Genomic DNA, 26,332 nt, shown 5'->3' on the forward strand with positions numbered 1-26,332 from the left:
CTTGCTACATCGACACTCTTCCACGGCTAGTGGAGAACAACATGAGGGCAGAGCCTGTGTATAAAAGAAGTTTGCTGACAGTAAACCAAGTCAAAGTTCATATTTGAAGCACAAATAGAGGATTGAATGGAAAACAAATGTGCGCTGCATTTGTGAGCGAGTGGCCTTCAATGGTCCTATTATAGTGTAAGTAAAGGAGGGGCGGGTTTCAAGGGCAGTACAGTAGTTTTTTGTACCTTTTAAAACAAAAAGGGAAAATTGATGAAGGTCTAAAGTGCTTGAATGTAAGTCACGTTCAAGTAATGATTTATGGTCTACAGGTAGCAAAGAAAAAGACTACGACGCAAAACACATCATAGCACTCCATAATAATCTACTGCACCGCCTAATAGAATTTTTCATCTTACCATTCATACACACAGACCTCAGACCTTGAGTATATATATAGGATACAATTTGTCAATTTTTTTGCAGTTCCTATGTATGATATTGCATTTCACATTACGTTTAGCAGACGATTTTATTATAAGCGACTTACAAATGAGGTAAACAATGGAAGCAGTTGGAACAACATAAATGCAATAAAACTGGTCTCATATAGCCTACCACAGTATACTGTATATTGGATATAAGATCCAGTAAAAATATATATAAGATTGAACACAAGATCTGTCTTATTAGCAGAATATGAGTAGGTACATCCGCACCGAGGTCACAAGACAAAGACATTTCTTTTCGTCTACATTTGATGCTGATCAGTCAAAACGTTATCTAAACATTCACCTTGCGTCCATTAGATGTTATTGACAAAGATTCATTTCGCAGACCAAAGCAAAGCAGAAAGAATGAGAGATTCTGGGGAAGCTATTTTTTTTTACTTTTCTAATTCTCTTTGTCAACAGAACGAGAGGGCACTTAGTGCGAAAGTGCGCCATGGAACGTGCCGAAATGGCATGCGGTGCTGCATGTTCTCTCCAGCGAGACTGGAAAAGTGAAGGGGAAAGTCATGCCGTTACAAAATCATCTACACTCTGATGGTTCGTTGCACTTTATTGGTAATTAGATCACCATAACCCGGAGGGGACGATCAGTTTATGTGGGGTACGTCGGGTTAAAACACAACCCATACTTCCCAGCCGCTAATTGAAACTGGAAAAAGATGATAATGAGATGAATGACAGACATTTAGCTTAAAGTGGTTTTACTACAAACAGACAAGAGATAAATATGAACAGGATGAAAAATGAATGGAAAATATTTTTCAAGCAAAGTGGCGGCGATACCGAGAGAAGACAATGAGACATCATAAGATGGTTTTAAGAGATGGAGAGCGGGGAAATTAGTCAATAGGGTTAGACATACGGATTTCGATCCGAGACTGATAAGTGGATGTGTGTATTCCATGTTCGTATGACCTGACTCTCATCACGCATGTGATCAAAAGAAAGAGGCTTGGAGACAGAGGTCTCAACCTTTGAGAATGTTTACAGCATAAGATTTGGTAAAACAGACTGGTTTTTTTAGCAGATGTTGAAAAACACAACAGATATGCACTCTGCTCCTCTATAACCCCATCACCCCCAAAGCTGTTGTTGCCATGGTTTCAGCAGCAGCAGCCACATTCTGCGAGGAGACATCTAAAACAACATCGGGTTTGATCTGATCCCTCACAGAATACATCTGTCATTGTTGTGGCAATCCAACAAACATTAACACGATGAGAGCGCTGCAATGCGCACGCAATGATCGTAATCAAAAACCGCGTGACTGAACATTTAAACATGGTTTTACTTTTTGAAAGATGGCAAACTGCACCACCATCATTATGGAAAGCTACAAGTGAGTGTTTTGATGGGTAAATACTTCTGAAAAGAATCGTTTCAATATCGACCTTTCGAAAATAAAAAACAACAACAATCGGCCTGAATAAATAGTCCAAATGAGAGAGGCTAAAAAGCAATTGGGTGATTATCTCTTTTCATGAAATGCATTAATTGTTTATTTGCATTAGACTACGATTACCAGGAGCGGTTATGTGCATAAGATCATGTTTTAGCCTCTGAAAGAACATGTATATTTAATAGATGCATTCATTTTTGAGTGTGTTCTGAATAAAAGTGCCCGGCTGCAGTCTATCATTATTTACAAAAATGACGTGTTTATTGCACAGATCTGCTAAACGCTGCGGCTTGTAATTGTTTTTCTGAACAAGTCTGAGTGATGACAGAGGCTTATTCGTTGTAAAAACTATTTCTTTTCTCATTTTTCTACATTTCATCTTGTTATTGTGGTGTTGTGTGTTTTTTTTTAACTTTTGATTTATTAAATTCTGTGATTTCCTATTACACTAGAAAAAGTTTTCCTTATGTTTTCATGATCAGAAACAAAAATCACACCATGTTGAAGTCAAATGAGACTAATCTGACTTTCACCTGTTTGTCAGTCTTAAAATCATTAAGTAGAGCGATAAAGCACCTAATTGCAAAGTCCTTTAGTCAGATGCAAACGTATGACACAGCTAAACAATTGTAAACCAAAACCCACGATCAAATGCCATAATGCAGCAGGTAAAGCCCATAGAACTGTTCCATAAGCAGATTTGCATGCAATATTGCGAGTATAGCCGCTAAAGTAATTAAAATGATTTCGAGACCTTGACAAACAAAGATTAGCGAAGCAAATTCATTAACACTTTGATAAAACGGACGTCTCTCTCCATTCAGCAAGCCAAGAAGTTTCACACGTTCCAAACAAACAGCTGGAAATCACAAATTACACCATTTTTTTCTAATTAAAAGTGGAGCCGGAACGTAGTATTTTAAAACGCGCTTGGAGTTCGACTAAGCTACTATCAAATGCTGCAAATTGGATTTCAAATTAGGCACAAATTTGGGATTTTTATACAAATCCAACATGAATTTATAAGTTAGTGGCAGATGCTCGCAGATACAGTTTTTAAAGATTCTTTAAATGACCACGTTTACATGGAAATCAGTAATCAAGTTATTTGTTTTATTCTGAGTAAGCTAATATTACGATTAAGGTTTGTTTGTAAGTGTCCAGGAAAAGTTTTTTTTAAGTGTGCAAAAGGCGCTTGTTTGAAAGGTGTTCCACCGTTCTCAAGACCTAACAGCTTTAATCTCTCTTCGACACAGTAAGTTTAAAAGATGGATTTTCAGGTCTTCAATTGTATCACACAGGATGAGGAACCCTGGATCGTGCATTTCGCAACATTTGAAAAATGGTAGAGGCAGTCAACACCATTTCTTGATCGCCAGCCGTTCCGGCTTCCAGCGAGCGAGAAGTCTTTGTAGAGGAAAGGAAAATATTCTCTCTTCTACAAAGAGGCAAAATAAAACAACAGAATCTATCAAACTGCCACTGTCAAGCCATCAAACAGTTTAGAATTCAAGGAGAAACTGGCCATCTAGTGCTTTAAAGTGAAGGTTTCTCCTTTTAGCCTAATTGTTGGTCCATTTGAGTGGATAATGCGGGCAAATCATTTTTACCTGTCTGATGGCTACTAGGAACTGTTAGGTTGTTCTCGGGTTGATGACTCCCACTGTGGATCCTGGGCAATTTAGTTTCCAGAACACTTAAAACTTTCTTTCCCCCACAGGTCTTAAAATCACAGCAGGGCTCAAATCACATGCATTAACTCAGAAATGAAAAGAAAATGGACAGACGTTCAGCGGCTTCTCAGCATGTTCTAAACATGACTTTTTCCTCGGAGAACACTCAGATGTAGTTATCTCAATTTACCATTAGACGAAGGCACGCTTCAACCCTTTACAGCCCTTCTCCTTCAGCAAATTTTATCATGTAATCGCTAAAAAATCCATTCGGCTTGGAACTAATCAAACTTTCCTCTTAACTACTTGCAAAAAGGAATTTACAAAATTACATAGCTTTTAAGAGAAAATGATTTAAACGGTTTGGAGTAGTAGCCTGGATGAGGCATGAACAGTTTTTTTTTTGAGTTTTTTAATATATAATAAAATAATCAAATTGATTTGACACATTTTTGTTTCCCATTCATACGTCCCTGACTGCAGCTGCAACACGTCACAGGAGAACGGGCCCTCCTGGCTGAGACTGGTTTCTCTTGAGGTTTTTTCTCCACTTATTCATCGTTGGATTATTAGGATGGTTCTCTCAGTTTGTACTCTCTTTTTGTTTTCTTTTTCACGCAAAGCTGCTTTGAACCAAAGCAACAATTGATTTGAATCAATAAGCATGTTATTGAATATCACATTTTACTTTAATATCATCCTTCGTTTACATGAGATCATTAATAATATCACATCTTCAAGAATCACAAGATGATAACCAAATGGACAAGGAATGACTACACAAACATTATGCATTAGATTACCTTATCAGATACTGATGAAATAACCAGGGTAAAACGTGCAGAGAAGTGTCAGGAAACACAGAAGACATTATAGATTTGATGCCCACTGGCCACGGCCGACACCAGGGGAACGGACAGGTGCACTTTACTGGAAGGCATCTATAAATCACTGCTGAATAAATCCCAGTTTAAGTGCTTTTTGTGTTTACAGCAAAAGATTCATCTATTACCCCGAAGCTCTGATTCACTTATACCACCATGCGGCTTTATTAGACCTCTCTGGGATCTTGCTTGCAGAGGTAACTGTGATTAAACAAGTTGATAAGAGTGGTAATACTCTATATTTAGCTCGTATTCTAATTTACTTGCAAAGAAAGAAACCCAATCATCCTGATGACAAAAGTGGACACGACTATTTGCATAATTAATATAAAGAATACATACGCATCCATGGAAACGAACAAAGCGGTCGCTGTGATTACATTTGATCATTGTAAGAAGAGAATAGCATGCGCTCGGGATAACACGGTTCCTATCAACCCATCCGAAGGTTCGGCTCGAGGGGGAGGTCACTCCAAATGAACACATTTCCTGTCTGATTTCTGTACAGACCCCCGGTTACAGAATTGCAGGGGAGGCAGTCTGACAGTGTGCAATTTTTCCTAGAACATACAATTACCATCTCCGTGAGGGGAATGCAAAGCCACATGATGAAGCGCTTTTGAAAATAATACTTTCAGGCTCGAGGTAGCCAAGTAAATACAGACGCTTCTTACAAGGAAAGACTAAAAATCCAATTGAAATGGGCCGAATGTGCTGGATGAGGCACCTGTGTCTTACATCCACGTCTGTCTTGCTCAGATAAACATCAAAGAGATTGACCAGTTCATGGAGCATTTGCGACTCTTCATAAGTTGTGGGTGACAGCAGATGCTGTGAGGAAAGTGGGTCATGTAATGAAGGTCCGAGTTGAGTGGCAACCCTGTGACGGATTAAAACATGCGGCTGGACAAAATAAAGCTAATTTGTGCCCTGTGGCTGCCAGCTTCCTTTAATATGTGATGTCGGTTTTTGCCAGTTTTTAGAGAAGAAAGTTTTGCCACAGTTTCAATTTTTCAGATCTGGTTGACAACCCACTTCAGGTTGCAATCTTTTTGTTGCCGTTTAATTTGCTTTCCATCTTGATTAATTCTAGTCTTTTAACATAAGTTTCACATAAATAATTAACGGCGTGTATGTTAAAACAACTTTTACAATAACTTTGCACTGTTTTGATAGTGGGTGGAGTAATAGCATGCAAGTACCAATCAATCAATGTCAAGGTTAACAAGACGACTGGAAAAACATATATACTGCGAGGTCACCGAAACTCAACCCACACAAGCAAAACCCACGAGGAAGTGTCTGTTTCCGTCTATTTATGCGTGTGAGATTTCTAAACTGAACCCAAAGGATCAATGTTCACCGATTGGAATGACCTTCCAGGGCATCTGCATTTTTTATTCTCCATCTGCGTTCACATTATGCTCCATTTCAGACATGGCTTACATTCATCTGCTTTCAACTGCTGGCCGATTCAACGCAATTTCCAGATCAAAAATACCTTGGGGGGGATTGCGTTTCATTCTCATCCGCGCCTGCAGTCACACCGGAGCCCTAGAGCACACTATCACAGTGGCAAAATAGGACTTTAATTGTAACCCGATTAGTTTGAGGCTAGAAAAGACGTTTGATTGTTTACATACATATAATGTCCGATATTCAATTTGTCCGTTTATGGAAAAAAGGCTGAACCCCGAAAGACTCGTTTTATGTGAAAAGGGCATTGTTTTAGAATCAACATTCACTGAAATTGATTTAATATATTGTGTATGGAACCGATTAAAAAGGCTCAATTTGTTTAAATTACCTTAACACCAAACTATGACAACAATATGAGAATATTTTCTGTGTTTGACTTTTTTAAATAAATGATTATATTCTTCAATATGAATGAATAGAACAATAACATTTTTATTTTCATCTCATATTTGATTGCATTTTATTTTAAGGCATCAAAACATGTGTCAAATTTTGTTGATAAGATGAAATAACATCTGAAATGTTAACTAATAATTGTATTAAATGTTGTATAAATACAGCAAGTTACACCTGCTGCAATTATTATTTACTGAGATTTATTTATTTTAACCGCTTTGTATGTAATTTACATTATGCCTTATGTGTGTGTGTATACAATATACATATAATACATAATATATGCCTACATATTCTTTAAAATATGTATTATGTCGATTTTGAAATACAGCTCATTAGGCTCAGTTTTTTTTCCATACAAGTACTCTCTCAATATTAACAGTAGGTTTTGCGTCGCAGCGGCCGTGTCATTTCTGATCATAAAGAAATGAGATTATTTATAGAGGCGGCCAGGTGAAGGTTCAGACTGCAGGCCTGGAGTGTTTCGATTTTCAAACAACATTAGAAGGTAATGTTAGACTCTGAAATATTGATTCATAACTCAGCAGTACGAGACATGAAAGCTAGATTCTTTTGATGAGGGTGACCATGAAAACGGAAACTTAGAACGCATTCAGAACAGCCTCTTCCCTGTCAACTTCATTTAGTCAGCCGGACCTTCTCACCACGCTGACCGCATCTACGGTGCAGAGAAGCTGCCAAAACAGCTGTGCACGTGCTCTAACCATGGCATTCTGCTAAATGTGCCAGGTTAACGAAATAAATATTTTGAAGTATAACAAAATGAAGCAGAAGTGTTGTACCGCACCTGCATTCCTAAACTGCCACTGGAATAGAGCCAGGTATGAATGTTTTGGGATTAGTTTTACAGATGGTTTACGATAATAACTCTTTTAATGTAAGTGTTTCCTTAACAGATTTATATAATTAGTTACTTTTCCCAGATTGCTTGGTATTAGTTTGTATTCGGGAAAAAACAGTTACCAAGATGTTATCGAAAAGTTTTTTTCTTATGATGTTGAAGTATTGAGACATGCAGTAATATGCATAAAATTGCTAATATTTTAGAAGCACTTTCCCTACATTACAACATCTGTTCAGCGAATGGCTGTTATGGTGCACAAATGACCCAAGTTAAAAACTACTTACCAATCTAAATACCATATAGAATACCTGTAAACATATCAAGCAAATATGGAAGGAATTCATGTAGAGGATAATGACAATTAACCCTTCATAAAGGAATGCAAGCAACTTTTAATAGGGGAACTGGCTGCTAAAAAATCTAAAATCTAAATTTATAGCTTAGGTACATTTTTAGCACAAAAACCATCCACATTGCTATTTTAAAATCTTTATATAATTAAAATATGACATATACAGCAAAAATGTTTTTATATTATTCTGATTCTAAATAGTTTTTTCATTCCTGTAGCTCAACTGGTCAATCACGCAGCTTAAAACCAAGGTCATAGGTTCAATTCCCATGAAACACGTGTTATCATGTTGTGATAAAACGTAAACCTTGAAGGCATCACTCAAGACATAAACTTCTGCCAAATGCCCAAGTGTAATATTTGATTTACCAATATGGAAGGTGTACCAGATGTTTTTCAACCTGACAAAAAATCTTTTTCCTTAGGCCCACTTCTCATTTAACACCTTCCATACAGCATTTTCAAAGTTTAAAAACCCCTCTTCAAACAGCGATCAGGCAAAGAAATGTCAATAGAAAAACACTGATTGGGACTGATGGTTAAATATGATGAACTAAATATATAATTAAACAATAAATTACACAGATGCAGTGAAAAAAATAAAGGAACATTCGAATTTGCATATAAAACATTCAAAAGGAGAAAATAAACCATGTGCGCAAATATTGCATGTTTAGACTTGTTTAAGATTGTCAAAATGAAGTACATCCCCCTTTTTAGCTATAGAAACTGTGAACTCCAAGCGCCGAATGGAACAAGCTTTCCAAATAGTAATTGCCCTCACTTTTCTCCCGCAGACTCTTTCTGCACTTTAAGGCTGAATGGAAGTGGAGTGGGAAGCCTGTGGCAGGGGGCCATTCACCAGAAAGAGCCTAGCAGGATTGAAAATCAACAGGCAATGTGTAGTTATGCTGCTCACTGATTAAAAGAGATCAACACCATTGATTTTCTGTACACTTAAATCATCCTCTCCTATAGGATTTCAGTCAACAGCTCTGGTGGCCAAGACTCCCGGTGTCTAAACCATTTATCCTTATGCCGCTCTGTCAATATGTTGAAAGTACCCGGCAATGTAATTCAGTTAAAATGACTGCCTCATCATTGGACTGTGTCATTTTAGGCCGTCTATTTGGCCAAACCGCAAGCTACTAAAACCAAAAGAAGTTGTTTAATATTATTTTAAATGGGAAATAGTGTATGTGTTTTGCGTCGTAGGGGGTGGAACAGACCTTTAAAGCAAATTGAAATAATCCGACTGTTCGTGCAGCAGCGATACAACATGGGGGCACAAGCAATTTGTGGAAACGCTTCGTTTTTTATCCTAATTATATCCTTATATCCAGCTGTGCAGCTGGAGAAAGGGAAGCCATTTGCTGTTAATGAGTACCCAACATTCTTACAACTAATACGTAACACTGTGCAGACGCTGCCGTTTGGGTTGGGGGGAGTGAATTCAAATTGCATTTAACTTTCTTCATTTGAAACTTTCTCCAATGAGTATTTAACTCCTGAAGACAACATAAAAGCATTTTATGACCACATCTTTTGTTTCACTTTGAGGGGCTCTTTGTTAAACAGCCGTTGGGATTTAGTTACATCACAAGTCAAGATTTGTTCTTACTAGTTGGTTGCTCTTTGGTCTGTTTAACCGGTCAAAAGAGTATAGTCAGAATAGTATATTTAAATAGTCACATTAAAAATATATAAATGTTTGGATAAACTAGATTTTAAGGGTGCGTTCATATTTCTAGTTCGGTTCTTATGGTTATTCTGGTCCGGACCTAAAAAAAAAAAATGAAAGACCTAAAGATATTGAACCCAACATCATATAATCATAATGCATAGTGCTGCATTAGTTATATGTGCTCAATGTATGCATGTGCATATGAAGGTATTATACCAAGCCGGTAATTCGCAAAGACTTCATGAAGTGTAACAAGCACATATCTAATAAACACTACTTTTATATTACCAAATTACTTGATTTTTGGTTCGGTTCGGTTCGATGTTTCCAGTCCCTGTTGCGTTAATATTTCAATCAAACGGCGCCGTTCTTTTGAAAGTGGACCGAGACCCATCTTTACAGCGGCCTCAGTCCGCTTGTTTGGTGCGCACCAGGGTTCGCACTTACACAAATAAACCGCACGGACACAGTTATCGCACCAGAGTTTGTTTAAATAGAACCAAACATGGCATATTTGTAAACACTGCTCCAACAGCCCTTCTGGTTTGAAAATCTTACATATATAATAAATTCTCAAGATATTTGTTTAATTTTGATTCGGATATAAATGTTCTGTTGGTTGTATTTTGTGGGTATAACGTTTGAGCAGTGTTAAAATTCACTGTGTAGTTATGCTGGACCAGAAACAGTTAGCAGCATAACTACACACCTGGTCTACTATGTCTTCTGAAGTGGTCTACAAACTAAATTTTGGTCATCAAGAGATAAAGAGATGTCATAATCAGCCAGAACAGCAGGGGGATTTTCATGAGTATCTCTTCTTGCCTCTTATTTCTCTCTCTCCAAGAAAACAAAACAAATTTAGCAGATGCTCTTATCCAGAGCGACTTACAAAAGTGCATCCATTTTCCCATGTGAGTGTACCGTGGTCAACAGATGGCAAGCATGCCGGTCTGACTGGTTTTCTGCTAGGAGTGGAGAATCAGCGACTATTTAGCATACACAAATGAATGCAAAAAACATTTGTGCATGTTGCGTGGTGATAAGGCTAAGTGTTGACAGAAGTTAGACTTAAAACCAGATCTTATCCTCTCTTTATATACACTTTTCTTTTTGTTCATACTTCATCCAAAAACAAAAAGTTATTTCAAACATATTTATAAATGTTTGCCAAATTAAGGCCCGTTGGCATCAAGAATTATAATTCAATAATTATAATTCAAAGGATTTAATTAGGTGTCAATGTTTCATTGCTCATCAGCTGGAAAAATATCACTGTGAAAGTGATCTCAATGATCATTTGTCTGTTTCATTTTAAACATTTTGTAAACTTTTATTTTCTATTATCTCCCACAAAACGTTCTGCTCCGTTCCATTTCCCGATATCTTTGCTAACTTACATTCACAATTTGATTTCATTAAGGTACAAGAAGGGCAGTTTTCAGGGAGTGATCAGACCCGCTGTGGTACTCAACAAGGGGGATGCGTCACAGCCGTAAGTTTTATAATTTACAAAATACATGGGGAGAAGCAGATGGCACTTCTGTATCTTCACTCCTTCAAACCGATGGAACATCAGATGACTTTGAGAGTGAAAGATGCCAAAATGTACACAGGACAGATGTTCCCTGCTTTGAAGCACCGTGTGTGGAGATGCCAGACTGCTCTATCAGATGGAAGTTAATGTCGGCAATGCACAGTTCACATGGTGTTCAGCCCAAGAATTATTCTAGATAAAAGATGACTAATCATTCATAAAGCTTTGTCCTTTTTTTCCATTGAAAAAAAATCCCTTAGAATTTTTGCATATTGCTACTGTACTTGTGACGATCCTGTCCTTTCTGTTCTTGGATTTCTCAGCCGGCCGCCCAGCCGCCGGATTCTCAGCCGGCCGCCCAGCCACCGGATTCTCAGCCGGCCGCCCAGCCGCCGGATTCTCAGCCGGCCGCCCAGCCGCCGGATTCTCAGCCGGCCGCCCAGCCGCCGGATTCTCAGCCGGCCGCCCAGCCGCCGGATTCTCAGCCGGCCGCCCAGCCGCCGGATTCTCAGCCGGCCGCCCAGCCGTTGGATTCTCAGCCGGCCGCCCAGCCGCCGGATTCTCAGCCGGCCGCCCAGCCGGCACATTGTACTTTTGCTTATTTGTTTGGACACACCCCTCACCCCAGCTCTCCCAAGCCCCCACCAGCCTCGCCCGGTTTTTGTAAGTCCCCACCGGTCTCGTCCGGTCTTCCTAGGTTCCCTCATGTCCCACCCATGCCTAGCGTTCCCAAGTTTGGTCTGCCTATTCCCCCCCCTCCCGTCCCTTTGATGTTTATCTTATTGTCTAACCCCAACCCCTTCATAGTTATGTCGGCCCTGCCCCTAGTTTGTTGTGTTTTGTCTGTGTGGTGTCTGTCTTCGTTCTTGTCTATTTTGTCCCGCTGATTTTTTTGTTTTTTTTGGCCGCTCGGTAATCGGCTCTTGGAGCGGGGGTACTGTGACGATCCTGTCCTTTCTGTTCTTGGATTTCGTGCCTTGGGACAGGGTTGCTACAGTATCATGTCTTGTGTGTATGTTTTGTTTTATGTGGAGACACGTGGCGGTATGTTTGGATAATTCGGAAAGGTTTCTGTTTATCAGTCTCTGTTTTGCCCCATCGTGGGTTTTGTTTTATTTAATAAAAGTCTTTGTTACCTCCATCTGCCTTGCATCTGGGTTCTCCACATATATTTCGTGACAGTACTTTAGAAACATTGTATTTCCAAATTCGCTGCTTTTCAGGAAATGGAAATAAACCCGTACTTTTAAAATGATTACAGACTGTGTTGTCATAGTTTACAACCACATTTTAATCAATTTTATTGGTTAAATATTTGAAAAACCTAGTGACAAACATAAAGTGTGACTAATAATAATGATTTATGGCAACAAAAAAAAAGAAAAAATATGTAGATACAAGGTTTCAGAAGGGCAGCAGCGATATATTGTACAGTATTATATCACTGCAGTCCTCCTGAAATTTCCATTTTTTTGTGATTTTAAATTTTGACCATAACTCATTATTAATGGTTACCCTTTATGTTTTTCACTGGGTTTTTACAAATATCTAACCAATAAAAAGAAACGGTTTGTCAACTCAGTACAAAACAGTACTTAATCATACAGAGTTTTTTCTGAAACATTTGGACATCGAGGTCTCGGAAGGTCATCGACGATATAAAGTATTCAAACCATGCTACTTTATATAAATTCCATCCTTATATCCAAAGATGTCCTCCTTCACTAGGTGAACCTAAATGCGTGAGAGCTTTAAAATAATTCACTGTGAAAGGTTTAAGGTTACAAAGATTAAACCCCAGTGATTCAAATATAAAAATGGGCCAATCTAATAGCCGGAGTAATTCATAATCAGCACTTTACACTGTTCCCAATGCAAAGATTAGTCCAGACCTGTGCGTTTTCCTTAAAGGCATCTCCCAATCACTAGTTATGTAAGTTTTGAAAGGGATCGTAAAAAAAAGAGAAGCTTAATTCCCTTTACTCTGGAGTTGTGCTCTAGATTTAGCTCATTTGGCAGAGGAGGCTCATTTCCATCAGCGCTACGCTGCTATAATGGGGTGAGCGTGTATGTGTGCCATAAAGGGTCGGCGGGAGGGTGAGGGTTTAGTGAAATGCCCTTAGTTATACTGCCCATTCCAGAGCCACAAGAGTCCCTGTGGACCTCCATCACAGGCCACAATAAAACTAGTGGACAGATGCAGATAGCAAGAGAAATTTTCCCTATTCTGATCAAAAGGGAAACCGGTCCCCCATTAAAATCCAAGGTCACTTGTTTATGTGCAACCTTTTTCACATTTACTTTCCTGCGTTGACATTCACTTTTATTGTACAGTAATATACGGGAGAGTTCAAATGTGTGAACCGTAAAAAAGTGTATTTTATTATTTATAAAACGTATTAATGTATTCTATTGACATGAAAGACTCTGCATTGCAAGGTAAGTAGTCCATTCAAATTTAAACGTTTTGCAATTCCACGCACATCCCTTACAAAAGATGCATAAAATCAACCCTAAACCATATCAAATATCTTTATCTGAATAAAGGAAACCTTCTCTGTTTCAGCTAGACAATGCCTCTATAAAGTAACAATGTTATGAGGGAAAGAAACTAACTGGCCTTTACCCAACCCAAACCCCAACTGACATCATTGGGGTGAATTGAAATGCAGACTGTGATCCAGGCCCATCGCCCAACATCAGTGCCTGACCTCACTGATGCTCTCATAACTGAATAGGAGAAAATCTCTACAGCCAATTCGTTTTTTTTATTTAAGACTGAAGATCGTATTCAACTCCCTGTTAAAGTGATAGTTCATCTTAAAATGAAACTTCTGTCTTTATTTACTCACCCACCTTTTGTCCTTTGACACATCAGTTTTTTCTGCAGAACACAAAAGAAGATATTTTTAATGGGCGGTACCCATTGACTTGCATTGGTTTTGTGGCCGTACAATAGAAGTCAATGGTACTGCCGTTGTTCGGTTACCAACATTCTTCAAAGTACCTTCTATTGTGTTATGCAGAAGAAAGAAAGTCATACAGGTTTGAAATGACATTAGATGTGCAAACGAGGAAAAAAGTGTTGGCCCGATAGTACAGATTGTTTATTTATGAGCTTAAACCTATCTTTTCAGAAAAGCAGGTTCATTTCCAAACCATCAGTTAGATGAGTGCAGATTGTTTTTACGTTACGAACACATCCAGTCAAATTGATGCTCTCGTCGTGGTTCAATTGCAAAGAAAATTGTACAGCTCTGCAAAACTATGCCAATTTTAATGCAATTCACCATTTTAATGGTCAAAGGAATTTTTTTACAATGTTACAGTGAAGCGACGATCGTCTTATTGGAACTGACACTTTAAATACAAAGATTAATGGAACAGTGAGGCTGACATCCAGCACGGAGCTCTGCGAGAGGTGTCATTATTCTTCAATTGATTATTTATAAAGACATGTGAGAAAAAAAGAAAGATTTGTGAAAGAAAAGCCCCCAAAGGTGTTTCCTCACAGAAGTTCTAAAGCGGCCAAAAGCAGAGAATATAAAACACGGTGTTAACATCTCTACTGCGAGCATATGTTCAGTGTGTGAGTTTGTGCTCTAATTTAACCTAAAAACTTAACTCTGCACACTTTTATCACACTGTATAAAATAATAAGTTCACAGAAGGTGCTGGAGGGATTACTCCGAGTATAGACAAGAGACTGGGCCTTGATCTTTTGCATGGAATTCAGAACGTTGAAGGTTTGTTTATATACTTAAAGCTGCAGGTCATAACTTTCCATTTTACGTTAATCCACATAAAGTAACCTGCAATTTTGTTTTAAACAGAGATGGGGAGAAATGCTAAAACAATCGATTGCAGCTTTAAATTGGTAAGAAAAGTTGTTGTTTTACTTGAGCATAATTTCTAACCAAGAGATGTTGTGCAGTCACCAGTGCCGAACGAGAAAGTGAATTAGATTTCTTAGCAGACTTACAATGTGGAGCATGAGGTAGTCACCCAGGCCTGGGGCGCTGTCGATGCGGATGAGGAGGCCATCCTTGATGGAGGTGCTGAAGCCCACAGTCAGCCTGTCCGTACGAGTGCTCGGGCGCTCGTTGGCCGGCCAGTTAAAGGTAATGAGGCCCCCTCCTTTTCCAAAGATGTAAGTTGTCCCGGCTGTAAAAGAGAATAAGGAAAATAAAGATTTGTAGGACTGAGTGCTTGACTCTGAACCTAAAGTGCGAGGAACTATCACAAGAACACTGTAAAATAATTATAGGACCTCTCTATAGATATAAAATAGGAATTTGTAGCATGTCCCACAACCATTAAACTGGAAGACTTAAGAATAAAATATATTTTACTATAGGGGTGTAACGGTACGCGTATTAGTACCGAACCGTCACGAGCTGTCAAGGGGAAAATTCCTAAATGAAGTGATCATTCCTATGCCCTACTCCCTTCATAGGGCACAGCCCTTGTAGTTTAGACTTTGGAGTGTGCAGGGCATTTGCGTGCCATTATGTGGACGTTTGGAATGCACTTGGCAAAGTATGCAACGTAATGTCCTCATTATCTTCAGCTGGCATGTTCCTGTGACAACGAAGCATTATGTCTGTCAGCAGATGTCGCTGTTTTAATGGCATAACTTAAGCTAGAAACCTAACTGTTTGCAAATAAACATGCACTTTATATTTTACAAAGTTTTTAAATATGTTATGTAATAAATAAAAACTAATATATATATACATCTTTTGAAATATAAAATGTATTTTTTATTTGCAAACAGATTTTATGCTTAAATTATGCCATTAAAACAGCGACATCTGCTGAAGGACAAAATGCTGCATTGTCACAGGAACATGGTAGCTGACGATAATGAGGAAATGATGTTGTTTTCTTTGCCAAGTGCATTCTAAACATCAACATAATACACTCAAATGCCTTGTTCACTCCAAAGTCTAAACTCTGAGGGCTCTGCCCTTCGAAGGGAGTAGGGCATAGGAATGATGACTATATTTGACTGTGACAGTTCGTTACGAGTACACGTGCCGGTACACCTCTATATTTTACAATTAACTTAAAGGTGCAGTCACGGTATAGAATGGCGATTTTCTCATAATTTACAAGTAGTTGCAACATTTGAGATATTGTAAGTACTCAGCTGAACAAAATAAATAACACTAGCTTAGTGGTTTTTGGATATTTCACTGAAAGAATGTTACAAACTGCACCTTTAAATGTAACTTAAAATGCCAAAGAAAAGTGCTGTGTTGCTTATTAGAACACAACATTGCTGAAGGAAAAATTACAAAACCTGAATTAAAGAAATGCAATATAATATGCATAACTATGTCTTCAGAGTTTTAATAAGATCTTACATATTGAAGCGTTTTGTTTTTATAACCTTAGAATTAGCAATTTCTTTTGACATACACCGCGGGTCCCCTTGAAAGGAATTTGCCATGTTGTTTCTACAGTATCCCTAAAGGGACAAACGGAGAGCGTGTTTCGTAAATACTTCATCTCCTTCGGCAAAGAAGCAAACATTTCATACGCTGGACCTTTAAACCAATTTCACACATCATCACATCTACCACAGCTTCAAATACTAGTGCACTATGCAATGACATTCCATTAAAACGTCCTCTTCAAGTTAAGACAACTAGGCCAAAGACTCTGAGAAAAGTCCTGACATTTTTGAGCTGTCAGTGGCTGCTTTTACCCGCGTTCCCGTACCGCTAGCGATCGGATCCTAGGCATGAATAATGCCTACACCTGGGTCAGAAAAGTCATAATTCTTCAGACTCATATCCTCTGCAGAGCCTGCTGGAAAATGCTGTGACCTATCCAAGTTAAATATAACTCTTTCCAGGGAATAACAGCATGGGCCATTGATGAATGAATTCTTCTAATATCATGCATTATACAAGGCAGAAGGTAAATGCAAAATCTTCACCTGGAAAAGTGAAAGGGCAATAATTCTTCGGGATTTGTCGCAAGTGAATACCAAGACACGCACAACGCTGGCTTAGCAAACAAAAGAACTGTTGGGTAAACTGCAATTTCATGGGACTATTTGTTTTGGACAACACTTTGGACAGGAAGATCATGGGTAGACAGCTATTCTGTTGATTTTTCATCATGTCGAGCCCCGCTTTCAAACCTCCGCCGACAAATGGCTGCATGTGCGGTCGGAAGGGGGACAGCTGGCAGAACTGCCCTCCGCTCAAGGGGCCTGTCAAGTGGAACATCTGGCCCTGGAGCGGATCATGCACTCGGACAATATATCGGTTGCCTCCATCTCTGGAAGACTTGCTGCCACTCACTATCCCTTTACAGTTCTTATTTTCAATTTCAGCCTCTGACTTCTCTGATACGTTCCATGACAGCTTGGCGAGTCATCGGTGTCGGGGTGTCAGGCATTAGCATGCAATGTACAGTATATGCAAGATGTAGCCGCCAGATACGAGCTTTGGAAGGATGCTTGGCGATGCATTCAGCATCAATGGTACATTTCCTCTCCAAATGAGGACTGGGCATGTCAATCTCTAAAAATATTTCCATAAATGGTATCAATATGAATATGTTTCCCAAGTTGTATTGACCAATTTGAATATACGTTTGTTTTGCCATTTTGTAGCTTGACAGCCAGTCTTCATTCCCTTTCATAAGTGTCCAAGAAAACTCTTCAGAACGTCACCTTGTGTGATAAATACAATAGAAAAAAGGCTCAGAAGGACACATTCTTCACAACTATAAGTAACACTAAATAAATATGTCCATATGGTGTCCTAGACTACTATGTTTCTTGTTCTTGTGGAGATGCCAGAACCAGAACTCATTTGCACTTGTATTTGCGTTTGAATGAAAATCAGAAAATGATTTCAAGGTAATGCATTTAATATCATAACCAGAGGCATGAATTCTGTTGGTATTGCATTTTTACTCGGAAAGCACTTAAAGGTTATTACCCTTTATTTGAGTGACGTGGAGGTGCTCCAGACTTGCGCTGTTATGTCAGACATAATGACTTCGAGGCTTTTAAAACAATTAAGAAGCATAAACGCGCCGTTCCTTTCAGAATTTTGATGAGCGTACCAATGTTTCCGAAATGCGTCTCAGATTAAGACATAAAAAGGAAATGAAGCAGAACATTACGGTAAAGAGGAAGTGGTGTCAACGGTTTACTCAAAAGCAGCGCCTGCCTGCAGAATGGAAGATGTTCTCTTAATAAATTAGCTGCCAGCTTCAAACAACCCAGCTAATGTGAATCTTAACCTGATAAGCATTCAAATGAGGACAGCACGTCGCAAACAGAAAAAAAAGAAGAAAGGGCTTATTGAGACACATACAATATATGTCTCGAAGCCTCAGGAGGCCGTTTTAGCATTTCAGCCACTAATGGTTGCCTTGGTTAAAATTTTCCATTAAGAAAGGGGGTATTTATTTGAGAGTTTTACTTTGTCTACAAATGGAGGGTTTTCTACCATTAATGGACAGTCTTCCACTGACCGAGAATACACAGGCGAATGGTGAATCATCGATAGCAAAACCTCATCCAATCAAATTCCATTGACCCTTTTATCCTATTTACTGACATTGCAAAACACTAAGTATCATTGCCTCTATAGCTATAAATATGTTATCTACAAACCTTTTAATGTTTAAAGGAAAGCCAAAAATGTCTGTAAATGCAAGACACATAACAATGTCTTGATAAATGATCTCATCCCGGTTTTGATAGCATAATTAGAGTAAAAAAAGAGCAATGGCATCTCTTTGAGAGATGCTGGTTAAAGGAATAATTCAAAAAACGTAAACTAAAATATACTAAACTAAACTACAATTAAACAAAATATAAATAAAAAATATGATAAAGCAAAATAAATAAACAAAACATATAATATATATATAAATATCTATATATATAATCTTTAAAAATGTAAATTAAATTAAGTTTAATGCCTTTCTAAACCTATATACTTTTTCGGATTGAACACATTGACATTGAAACTGTAAACAACAAAGTATTTGTCTGGAACAACACGATGGTGAGTTCATATAAAATTCTCTCTTTAAAGAACAATAGCACACATGTTGAAAATGTATCCGCCGCATGTCTCGCAGTGGAGACGGCAGTATTAAAACTGCAACAAGGCCATTACCCACACCGAGACGAGAGAGACAAAAGAACTGTGTCTCAACGTGTCGGCATGCAAGGGCCTGTGCGTAAAAGAAATCCTTGAGAAAGACAGAAGTTCAAAGACCTGACGCACGATCGTCTATATGATCATAATGTAAGTGAAAATGAAATGCCTTCACTGAATATGAGATTCGTCCGCACCTGCTCTATTGATATTCTGTAAGAGTGAAATGGAAATAACGCTGCGGTACCCCGTTCGCTCATATTTGAATGTAAGATGAAATCATTCAGAAGCACACAATTTGATCACACACATCTCTGGTACTTCTTTTCAGCAAGATGCTGTGCACGTGCAAAAACTGCTTGGGACCCCGCGGACACACACGCACAGGGATGCGATACCTGAAATAGAGTATTTTATGCAGTCAGACACTCTGGTCGAATGATCTCCAAAGTCAACAGTACAGGGCTGCTCTTTGCAGGGAGCGTCTGGAGATTCAAAGTCTATCAGCTCAGCAATTGGTTCTGAGCTGCTTAGATAAGGGAACGATTAGAAAGAGAGCAGGTTGGAGTCCTGTCGGCGAAAGATTCAAATTGAGTTCCAAGAGCATTGTCAGAAGCTGGTCGCTTTAAACTTCTCACTTCGTACAAAATGACAAAAGGTGTCGAGACGAACGTTGTGCACTCCATTAATTCAACAAGTTCTTTCCGTTCCGAATTGATTTTTTTATTTAACTAGCAAATGAGGAGTTATGCTTACACTATCACACGTGAAACCCAAAGAAGATATGTAGGTTAAATTAACCCATTTCTGCCCGAGGGGCATCTGAGAAACCACACGAATAACATTCCTATGCCTTCATTTTGGAGTTAGGGAAACTTTCATAATAGAAAAGCCAGTATCTAAGCATTGTAGCAATTGAGAAAGAAAACTTTTGAAGAAAGGAGGAGCAGATTTAGCCGCAGCATAATATCAAAGATATCGCAGCACATTGTGGCACCAAAAAGAGGGAATATGCTAAACTGGCATGACTAGGATTGGATGATGTCAGACGTAAAAAAAACTCAGCAACTTTCCATTCAATGCACCAAAAGTTATTCAGAGCATGTTTATCTACTCAAGAGAAGTCTTTTTTATTCAATCATGAAGTGGGGTTGCTGAGGCCACGTTGCTTGGCGGTCTTGTCTTTCCCAAGAGAGCAAAATTCAATAGAGGTAATCATTACTGTGAGGACCAGTACTCAAGAGTAAGACTGCCAACCAAAAACCCCATACAAATATAAAATACGCACAACAAAAATGAATAAAAATGCAAATCACGAACACTGGAGACAACGACAGAAATTAGAAAACAATTAAACGAGCCGCCACGTCTTGTTTACCTGCTAACATAAGCAAAATGTCATTATGTTTTAAATGGTCAAGAGAATTACATTTAAACTGCTAACATATATGTCCTTTCATTTTATAGTACATCAAAAAAACTGAACGAACGAAAGAAATAGTCTAAATGTATGAGTGTTTACGTTATTGTGTTTCCCTCATTCCTTTTCATCACTGAAAATCAAACATTTGCGTTCGGGAGATTAAGGGTCTTTTCTCAGACTAAATAAACACTGTTCAGGAACTGGGCCAATCGCTTGGTGCTTGACACATCATAGGGCACATTGCCCTGATATATTACAGAAAGTAATGAAGACAACATTTGGAATTCCAGCTGTCATAAAATGTTTAAACAATCATGACATCTGGAAAAAAATCAGTATGTTTGCTTTTGCTTTTTTTTGCAGAAGAATGTAAACCCAAACCATGAAGGATAACCATTATAACACGTAGCAAATTGATTCTCTATCACCATCAGTAGGGGATTAGAAAACACATTTGTATGGTGACTAAGCAGCGGCTTTAGGAATGACTTCCATTCTTCAAACGCATGCAGCGGCAACATGTATTGTGAAAATGTCCTGTGGGTCGCTGAATCAAGTTACACAGTTCTACGCCACGTAGCATCGCTAGCATGAAGTGTGACTCGCTTTTTTCTCCTGAATGATGACATCACTCACAGCATTGATGACTGTGAACATTTCTGCCAAATTCATGTCAGGCTGTATTTCATGGCAGGCTTTAAAGCAGAATGTGCTCGTCTCCTGTGAATAATCTGTGAGTGTTTGCTACAAAAAGAGAGGAGAAAAATGCATCATCAACCGATGATCTGGCTTTAAATGCAGGGATTTGCTGATATGTTATTTTACAAAATGAAAGGATTTTCTAGTTTGATGAGGTGATTTTCAAAGATTTTTTTGTAAGAAAAAAAATGACATCTCAAAAAATCTTCAAAACTTTAGTTCAAAAGCTGCCTTAAAATTTAAAGTGAAATGAAATTGGTTTTACAAGAGATGTCAGCCTTAAAAAAAGACCTGTCCGAGGCCTGACATCACACACACCTTTTTTCTGTGTGCTCACCCCACCACAATTATTCAGAAAGATTAAAATGTTCCCAATGTGTAGCCAAAAATGCATATTTATGACCAACAGGGTTAAATACCCGAAATCTAATGGAACTAAGTTAAAGTGGGAAACTAATTGGAGATGCAATATCAGTTGTCTGGAAAATAGCTTGGCGGGTTTCCATTGAAACTTTTCATTTTAAAACAAAGTGGTCTCAAAGTCCACACAACACAATAGAAAGAATTATCCCGTGAAGCCCCAGCCCTGGTCTCGTACCCCCACAGTTACCGCTTTCTGTGTTCCCCAGCTGTCTGACACTGACTGCTCACTGGGATAATTGGCCATTACTTCTACTTTTGTATTTAGAGTCACACTCTCTAAGAATTCATAAGGTTACATTATGACAAATTATCCAATTTGCTCTACACTTTAAGAAGTGGCATTAAGCCAGCCTTGGTAATAGGTTAAAAATCGTTTATTTATTTATTTTCTCTTTGGCGTAGAAAAAGAAACTATATACATCAAGCCAACATAAAATTTTCATGCTGGTCTTGTTTATGTGAAGTATATTGGATTTGCAAAAACATAAATAACTTAATACAGCATAGGGGGTATATGTTTGGCTGTCTCATCCTCTAATGTGTCGTTTTGTACACTGTGACACATATTGCTGCCGCCTAATGGTTATATTCTCCAAAGCCTTCCTCCTTAATGTCCAATAAATTCTTGTTACTCTCCCTCCCTGGTCTACTGAATAAGTGTTGCCACCTTGTTGTCATGACAACAACCTCTTCACTGTACACGGTGGTGGGAACATGATATAGTTATCACGGGAGAAGTTCCCGAACTTTACGATCAGGTGAAGTCTCTACGGTCTCGATGAGGGTATGTGCTTCACCTCACATTCACTATTTATGACTCTAATTAAACATCTCTCTCTCTCTCTCTCTCTCTCGCTCTCTCTCTGTATCCATATGTCCTCTTTCCTTCCTTAACTTTGGTCCAAACACACAAACTTTAACTGTGCCCAAAGCTTCGTGGTTTGAGTGTGAAGTTTGGAACAGACCACATCCAAAGATGTCTTTCTGATAGTTGCTTTTAAATTGCTGTAGATATCCAATTAAACAAGAAACATGGACTCAGCAGGGCCTTTGCTTGGGGATAAACGGTCTAATGTTGGCGATAAATGCTTTGATGTCCCCTAGGAACGCACTTCCATGGCTACCGTCTTGCAGTGAAAAGAACGAAAATGAGCTTTAAATTCACAATAATGTTTAGACTAAAAACATGCTTTATTTAGTTGAGACATTATTACAGCCATGACGGCCAGTGTTTCTATGGCTTTACATGTTATCTTTAATCCCAATGTCAAAATATATGCAACATTCATTCCCAAATTTTTAAGAAAAAATAAAAACGTAAACCAAACAACACTGGCCCTCATTGACTTCCATTGTATGGACACAAACCACTGAGACGTTTCTCAGGTGTATTATACCCTTAACGGTTATTGTCATCAATGGTTTGGTGCCGTGCTTAAAAATAAGTAAACCCATCATAATTGCTTTACTGGTCTACACTGGTTTACTGGTACCTCAAACAGATTTTTGCTGGTTTATTTGGGGTAAATAAGTGGCAAAAATCCAACAAACTAGACTAGCCTGACCAGGCTGGTAAACCAGCTTTCACGCATCACATTGACACCATCAACGCTCCACTTAAGACAAGCACACCACACACAGTGTCTTTAAGGTTTTATGATCTCTTGTGCATAAGAGAATATCTTAAATAAGCTCTCCAGAGCCAGTTGCGGAGTCTGGGAGAACTTGGCCAACATGCATGATTCATGGTTCGGTTCGGCCCACAAGCGTTCACACTTGATAATCAAGTCGTGTCTTTGTGGCCTTATATCTGACAGAACCACACAAACAAACTGAGCGGATGTCTGAAGATATGGATCAAGAGAGACCCCACGGATTCCAGATAGCGACAGCGTGTACGAACACGCTCTGTGACTACAAGTGCAAGCAAACAAACTTGGGATTTCCAGGTGTCCTCTATCAGACGAAATGAATAAAAGCTCAAAAAGAAACAAAGCCGCCACAGATCTCCAAAAAGCATCAAAATAAAGCTCAACGCTCCGGTTATCATCAGTGTTGCAGGTATCCGCAGTGCAGTTTAGTACAGGAACTACAAAGCACCCTGGACTCCAGAGGCGCCGTCAAGCAGTTTGAGCTCAAAAAGAGAAAACGCTCAGTTCTAACGGTGGCCTTTCCATCTTTCACACTTTCTTCCTTTGTTTCTTTCTCTCTACCCGCTAGCCACGCGCTTTAGCACGTGCCTCTTATCGCATTAGCTGCCTCAGAGCGAGGCAGAGAGCAGACCAGAGAAGGCAGAACGTGGAAGCTCCTGATAGCACGCGCTTTGTTGTGCCGTCTCTCTTTCGAAGCAACAATGGCTTCGGCGTTCCGATGCCAGCAGCTGCAGAAAGATGTGAGCACCTATGCGTGCACGCGCGAGCTCTTTTTCATTTCGATCAGCGCATTATTCTCTCTCACTCCTTTCTCCCTCCCTGCAAGCTGCTAAACCCGACTACCTTTGAAGACGCACTTAGTAGAATGGGATGAAACATTACATAGCCGAAGGCTTGGCAGCTTACGACGACGGCTGCAGTCTACCCAAACACAGCACTTTCTTCAGGGCACCTATTTTTCAACCAAACACATATACACACACTTACAGAGAGCTTGACGTGCGCCCCGCAAACAAACCGATACCTTGAAAGAACAGGAGACAGTCTCTTCCCGTGGGTGGACGGCTGACTCTTTGGAGACACGATTGTATTTAAATGTACACATTGCAGGATGAAAAATAAAGCTGTGCTTTTCCTTTTTACCGTCGGTACAAAGCAGTCAGGACATAAAGAACCCGGGGAGCAAGAATGTAGCAGTCGCAGGGGAGGCGAGGGACATGACTGCCGACTTTTACAAAAGTAATAGGTCCCCAACTCTTTTTTTGCACAAATTGAACTTTTACAAATATAATACCAAAGAAGTCCCATCTGTATGACTTCTGCAGAACATAAAAGAAGATCATTTGAAGAATGCTGGTAACCACGTTTCTCCCACCAAGACATTTCTACAAATATATTTTTTTGAGTGTCCTACAGTACGCAGATGAATAAATAATAACTTAAAAAAAAATGTTAAGTGCTGTTCAACGTCGGCAAGACAGTTTTAATCATTTTACAACTACAGTGTTTTTCCATTTCCTAAAAAACTAATTTGAAGGGCTTTTTAAGGAAGAAAATGAATCAGCTATAAAATCAAATCAAAATCTTGACATGAAAAACAGTCCCTAGTAATCTCACATGCTTCTCTTTTAGAGTTCCACATTTCTTAGATGTCGGCAAAGATAAAACTAAAAGCAAATGTTCAATCTGCCCTAACACGAAAACACACTTACATCCCCTAAAGCGCCTATGAGCGGCATCTGCGGGTCTGGCCTCGAATCTTTTCTGTAAAGTTAATAAATCAATCAATCAGGGCGGGTGACAGGGACAGCAGGACAGACTCATTAGTGTCCGCTGTGCATGTGTGACCTGCAGGATGGAGATAAATGGAAGAAGCTCAGAGTGAGGAGCTGAGGTGGGTGAGTGGAGAGGAATGGTGCTAGGTGTGGGTCGACCGTGGATGGAGGAAGGCTCCCAAGCATGAAGAGCTGTCACCATGCATTCAGGTGGTGGCCTTGCTGATTTTACACCTGGTTGGCCGTGTCTGCTTCACTCAGGTGCTCAAACACGGCGCCCGCGCACTGGGATGTGGCCTGTGCTATGATAGGTGGGCGACAGTGAGCATGTTATCCATCGCACCGATGCAACTCACGGATTAATCACTAGGTGTGTGGTACATTACACATGAGATTAGAAGGGCTTAGTGCAAAGAAAACAGATATAAAGGAAAGATATTTGAGGCACATTTATTCATCTTCAGTGCCCTTCATTAAAGGCCAAACTGTGAAATATATTAGGTCTCTAGAGTACACCTGTTAATGATGATTCATGTGTGGAACTGAGTTGGGGAAGTGCTTTAATGTGCTTTATGATAACATTGGTTTCAAATGTGATGTAAAATGTGAAGTGTGTAACATCTGTGCGACTAGCATCGCTTAACATAAATGCAAGAAGAGTGAAAAAATAATAAAAAAATAAACACAAATCAACCCAGTCTTGCACTGATTCATTTTCAATTAAATCCAACAAACTTTAAAATAAGGTTGTATTTGTTAACAATTTTACATTTATGTACATTTTTTTATCCTATAATTTTTACATAGCTATTTGCAAACCCCTGGGAATGAACCCACAACCTTGCGTTGTCAATACAATGCTCTTACCACTGTGCTACAGGAAACTGCAATTACTGCAGTTAATGCATTTGCCAACAAAAACTAACAATGAACAATAATCTACAGCATTTATTAATCTTTGTTTGTGTTGATTTCTGTACATTTTTAAAATCTATTTTTTACACATAAACATAAGTTAATGCAAAATGAAACAACGTGAATAATTGTATTGACATGAACTAACAATAAAAAACAATGCGTACCAAAAAACTGTAGGCTACTGCTGATGCTTAGTTCATGTTAGCCAATGCATTTACTATTAAAACAAATACAACCGTATTTAAAAGTGTTACCAACATACTTTTATATTTTTTTGCATTTTAGTACTGTGTCAGGAAACATTAACATGCCCACATCAACACATGCATAAGCACATATTTAATACTATGCATTGAAACGATCTCAACACAGAGGTGAAAACTACTTTCACACTTAAGTTATGTTCACAGACTCCATTACCTGCGCTAAAATGAACGAGAACAGCAACCTTGCATGAGCGAAATCACATGGGTCTTTTTAATATTCTCTAGGTATCTCAAAACGCAGCACTGGTGTACTCTGGAGAAGAGAAGTT

At 38.9% G+C, this 26,332-nt stretch overlaps 1 protein-coding gene across 21 annotated transcripts in view; it reads right to left on the bottom strand.

The window, feature by feature from the left end:
• Positions 1–26,332, bottom strand: part of nrxn3a (neurexin 3a) — a 224,413-nt gene that overhangs the window by 45,060 nt on the left and 153,021 nt on the right. For all 21 annotated transcript variants that reach the window (XR_008909167.1, XR_008909166.1, XR_008909165.1 and 18 more), the window contains one exon: positions 14,752–14,933. Coding sequence is in view for 17 of the 21 variants with exons in the window: in XM_056768558.1 (XP_056624536.1) it covers positions 14,752–14,933 (182 nt within the window). In the remaining 4 variants the exon portion in view is untranslated. The remainder of the gene's footprint in view (positions 1–14,751; positions 14,934–26,332) is intronic.

Source organism: Triplophysa dalaica, chromosome 15, assembly GCF_015846415.1.
Source record: "Triplophysa dalaica isolate WHDGS20190420 chromosome 15, ASM1584641v1, whole genome shotgun sequence".
Taxonomy (NCBI): Eukaryota; Metazoa; Chordata; class Actinopteri; order Cypriniformes; family Nemacheilidae; genus Triplophysa; species Triplophysa dalaica.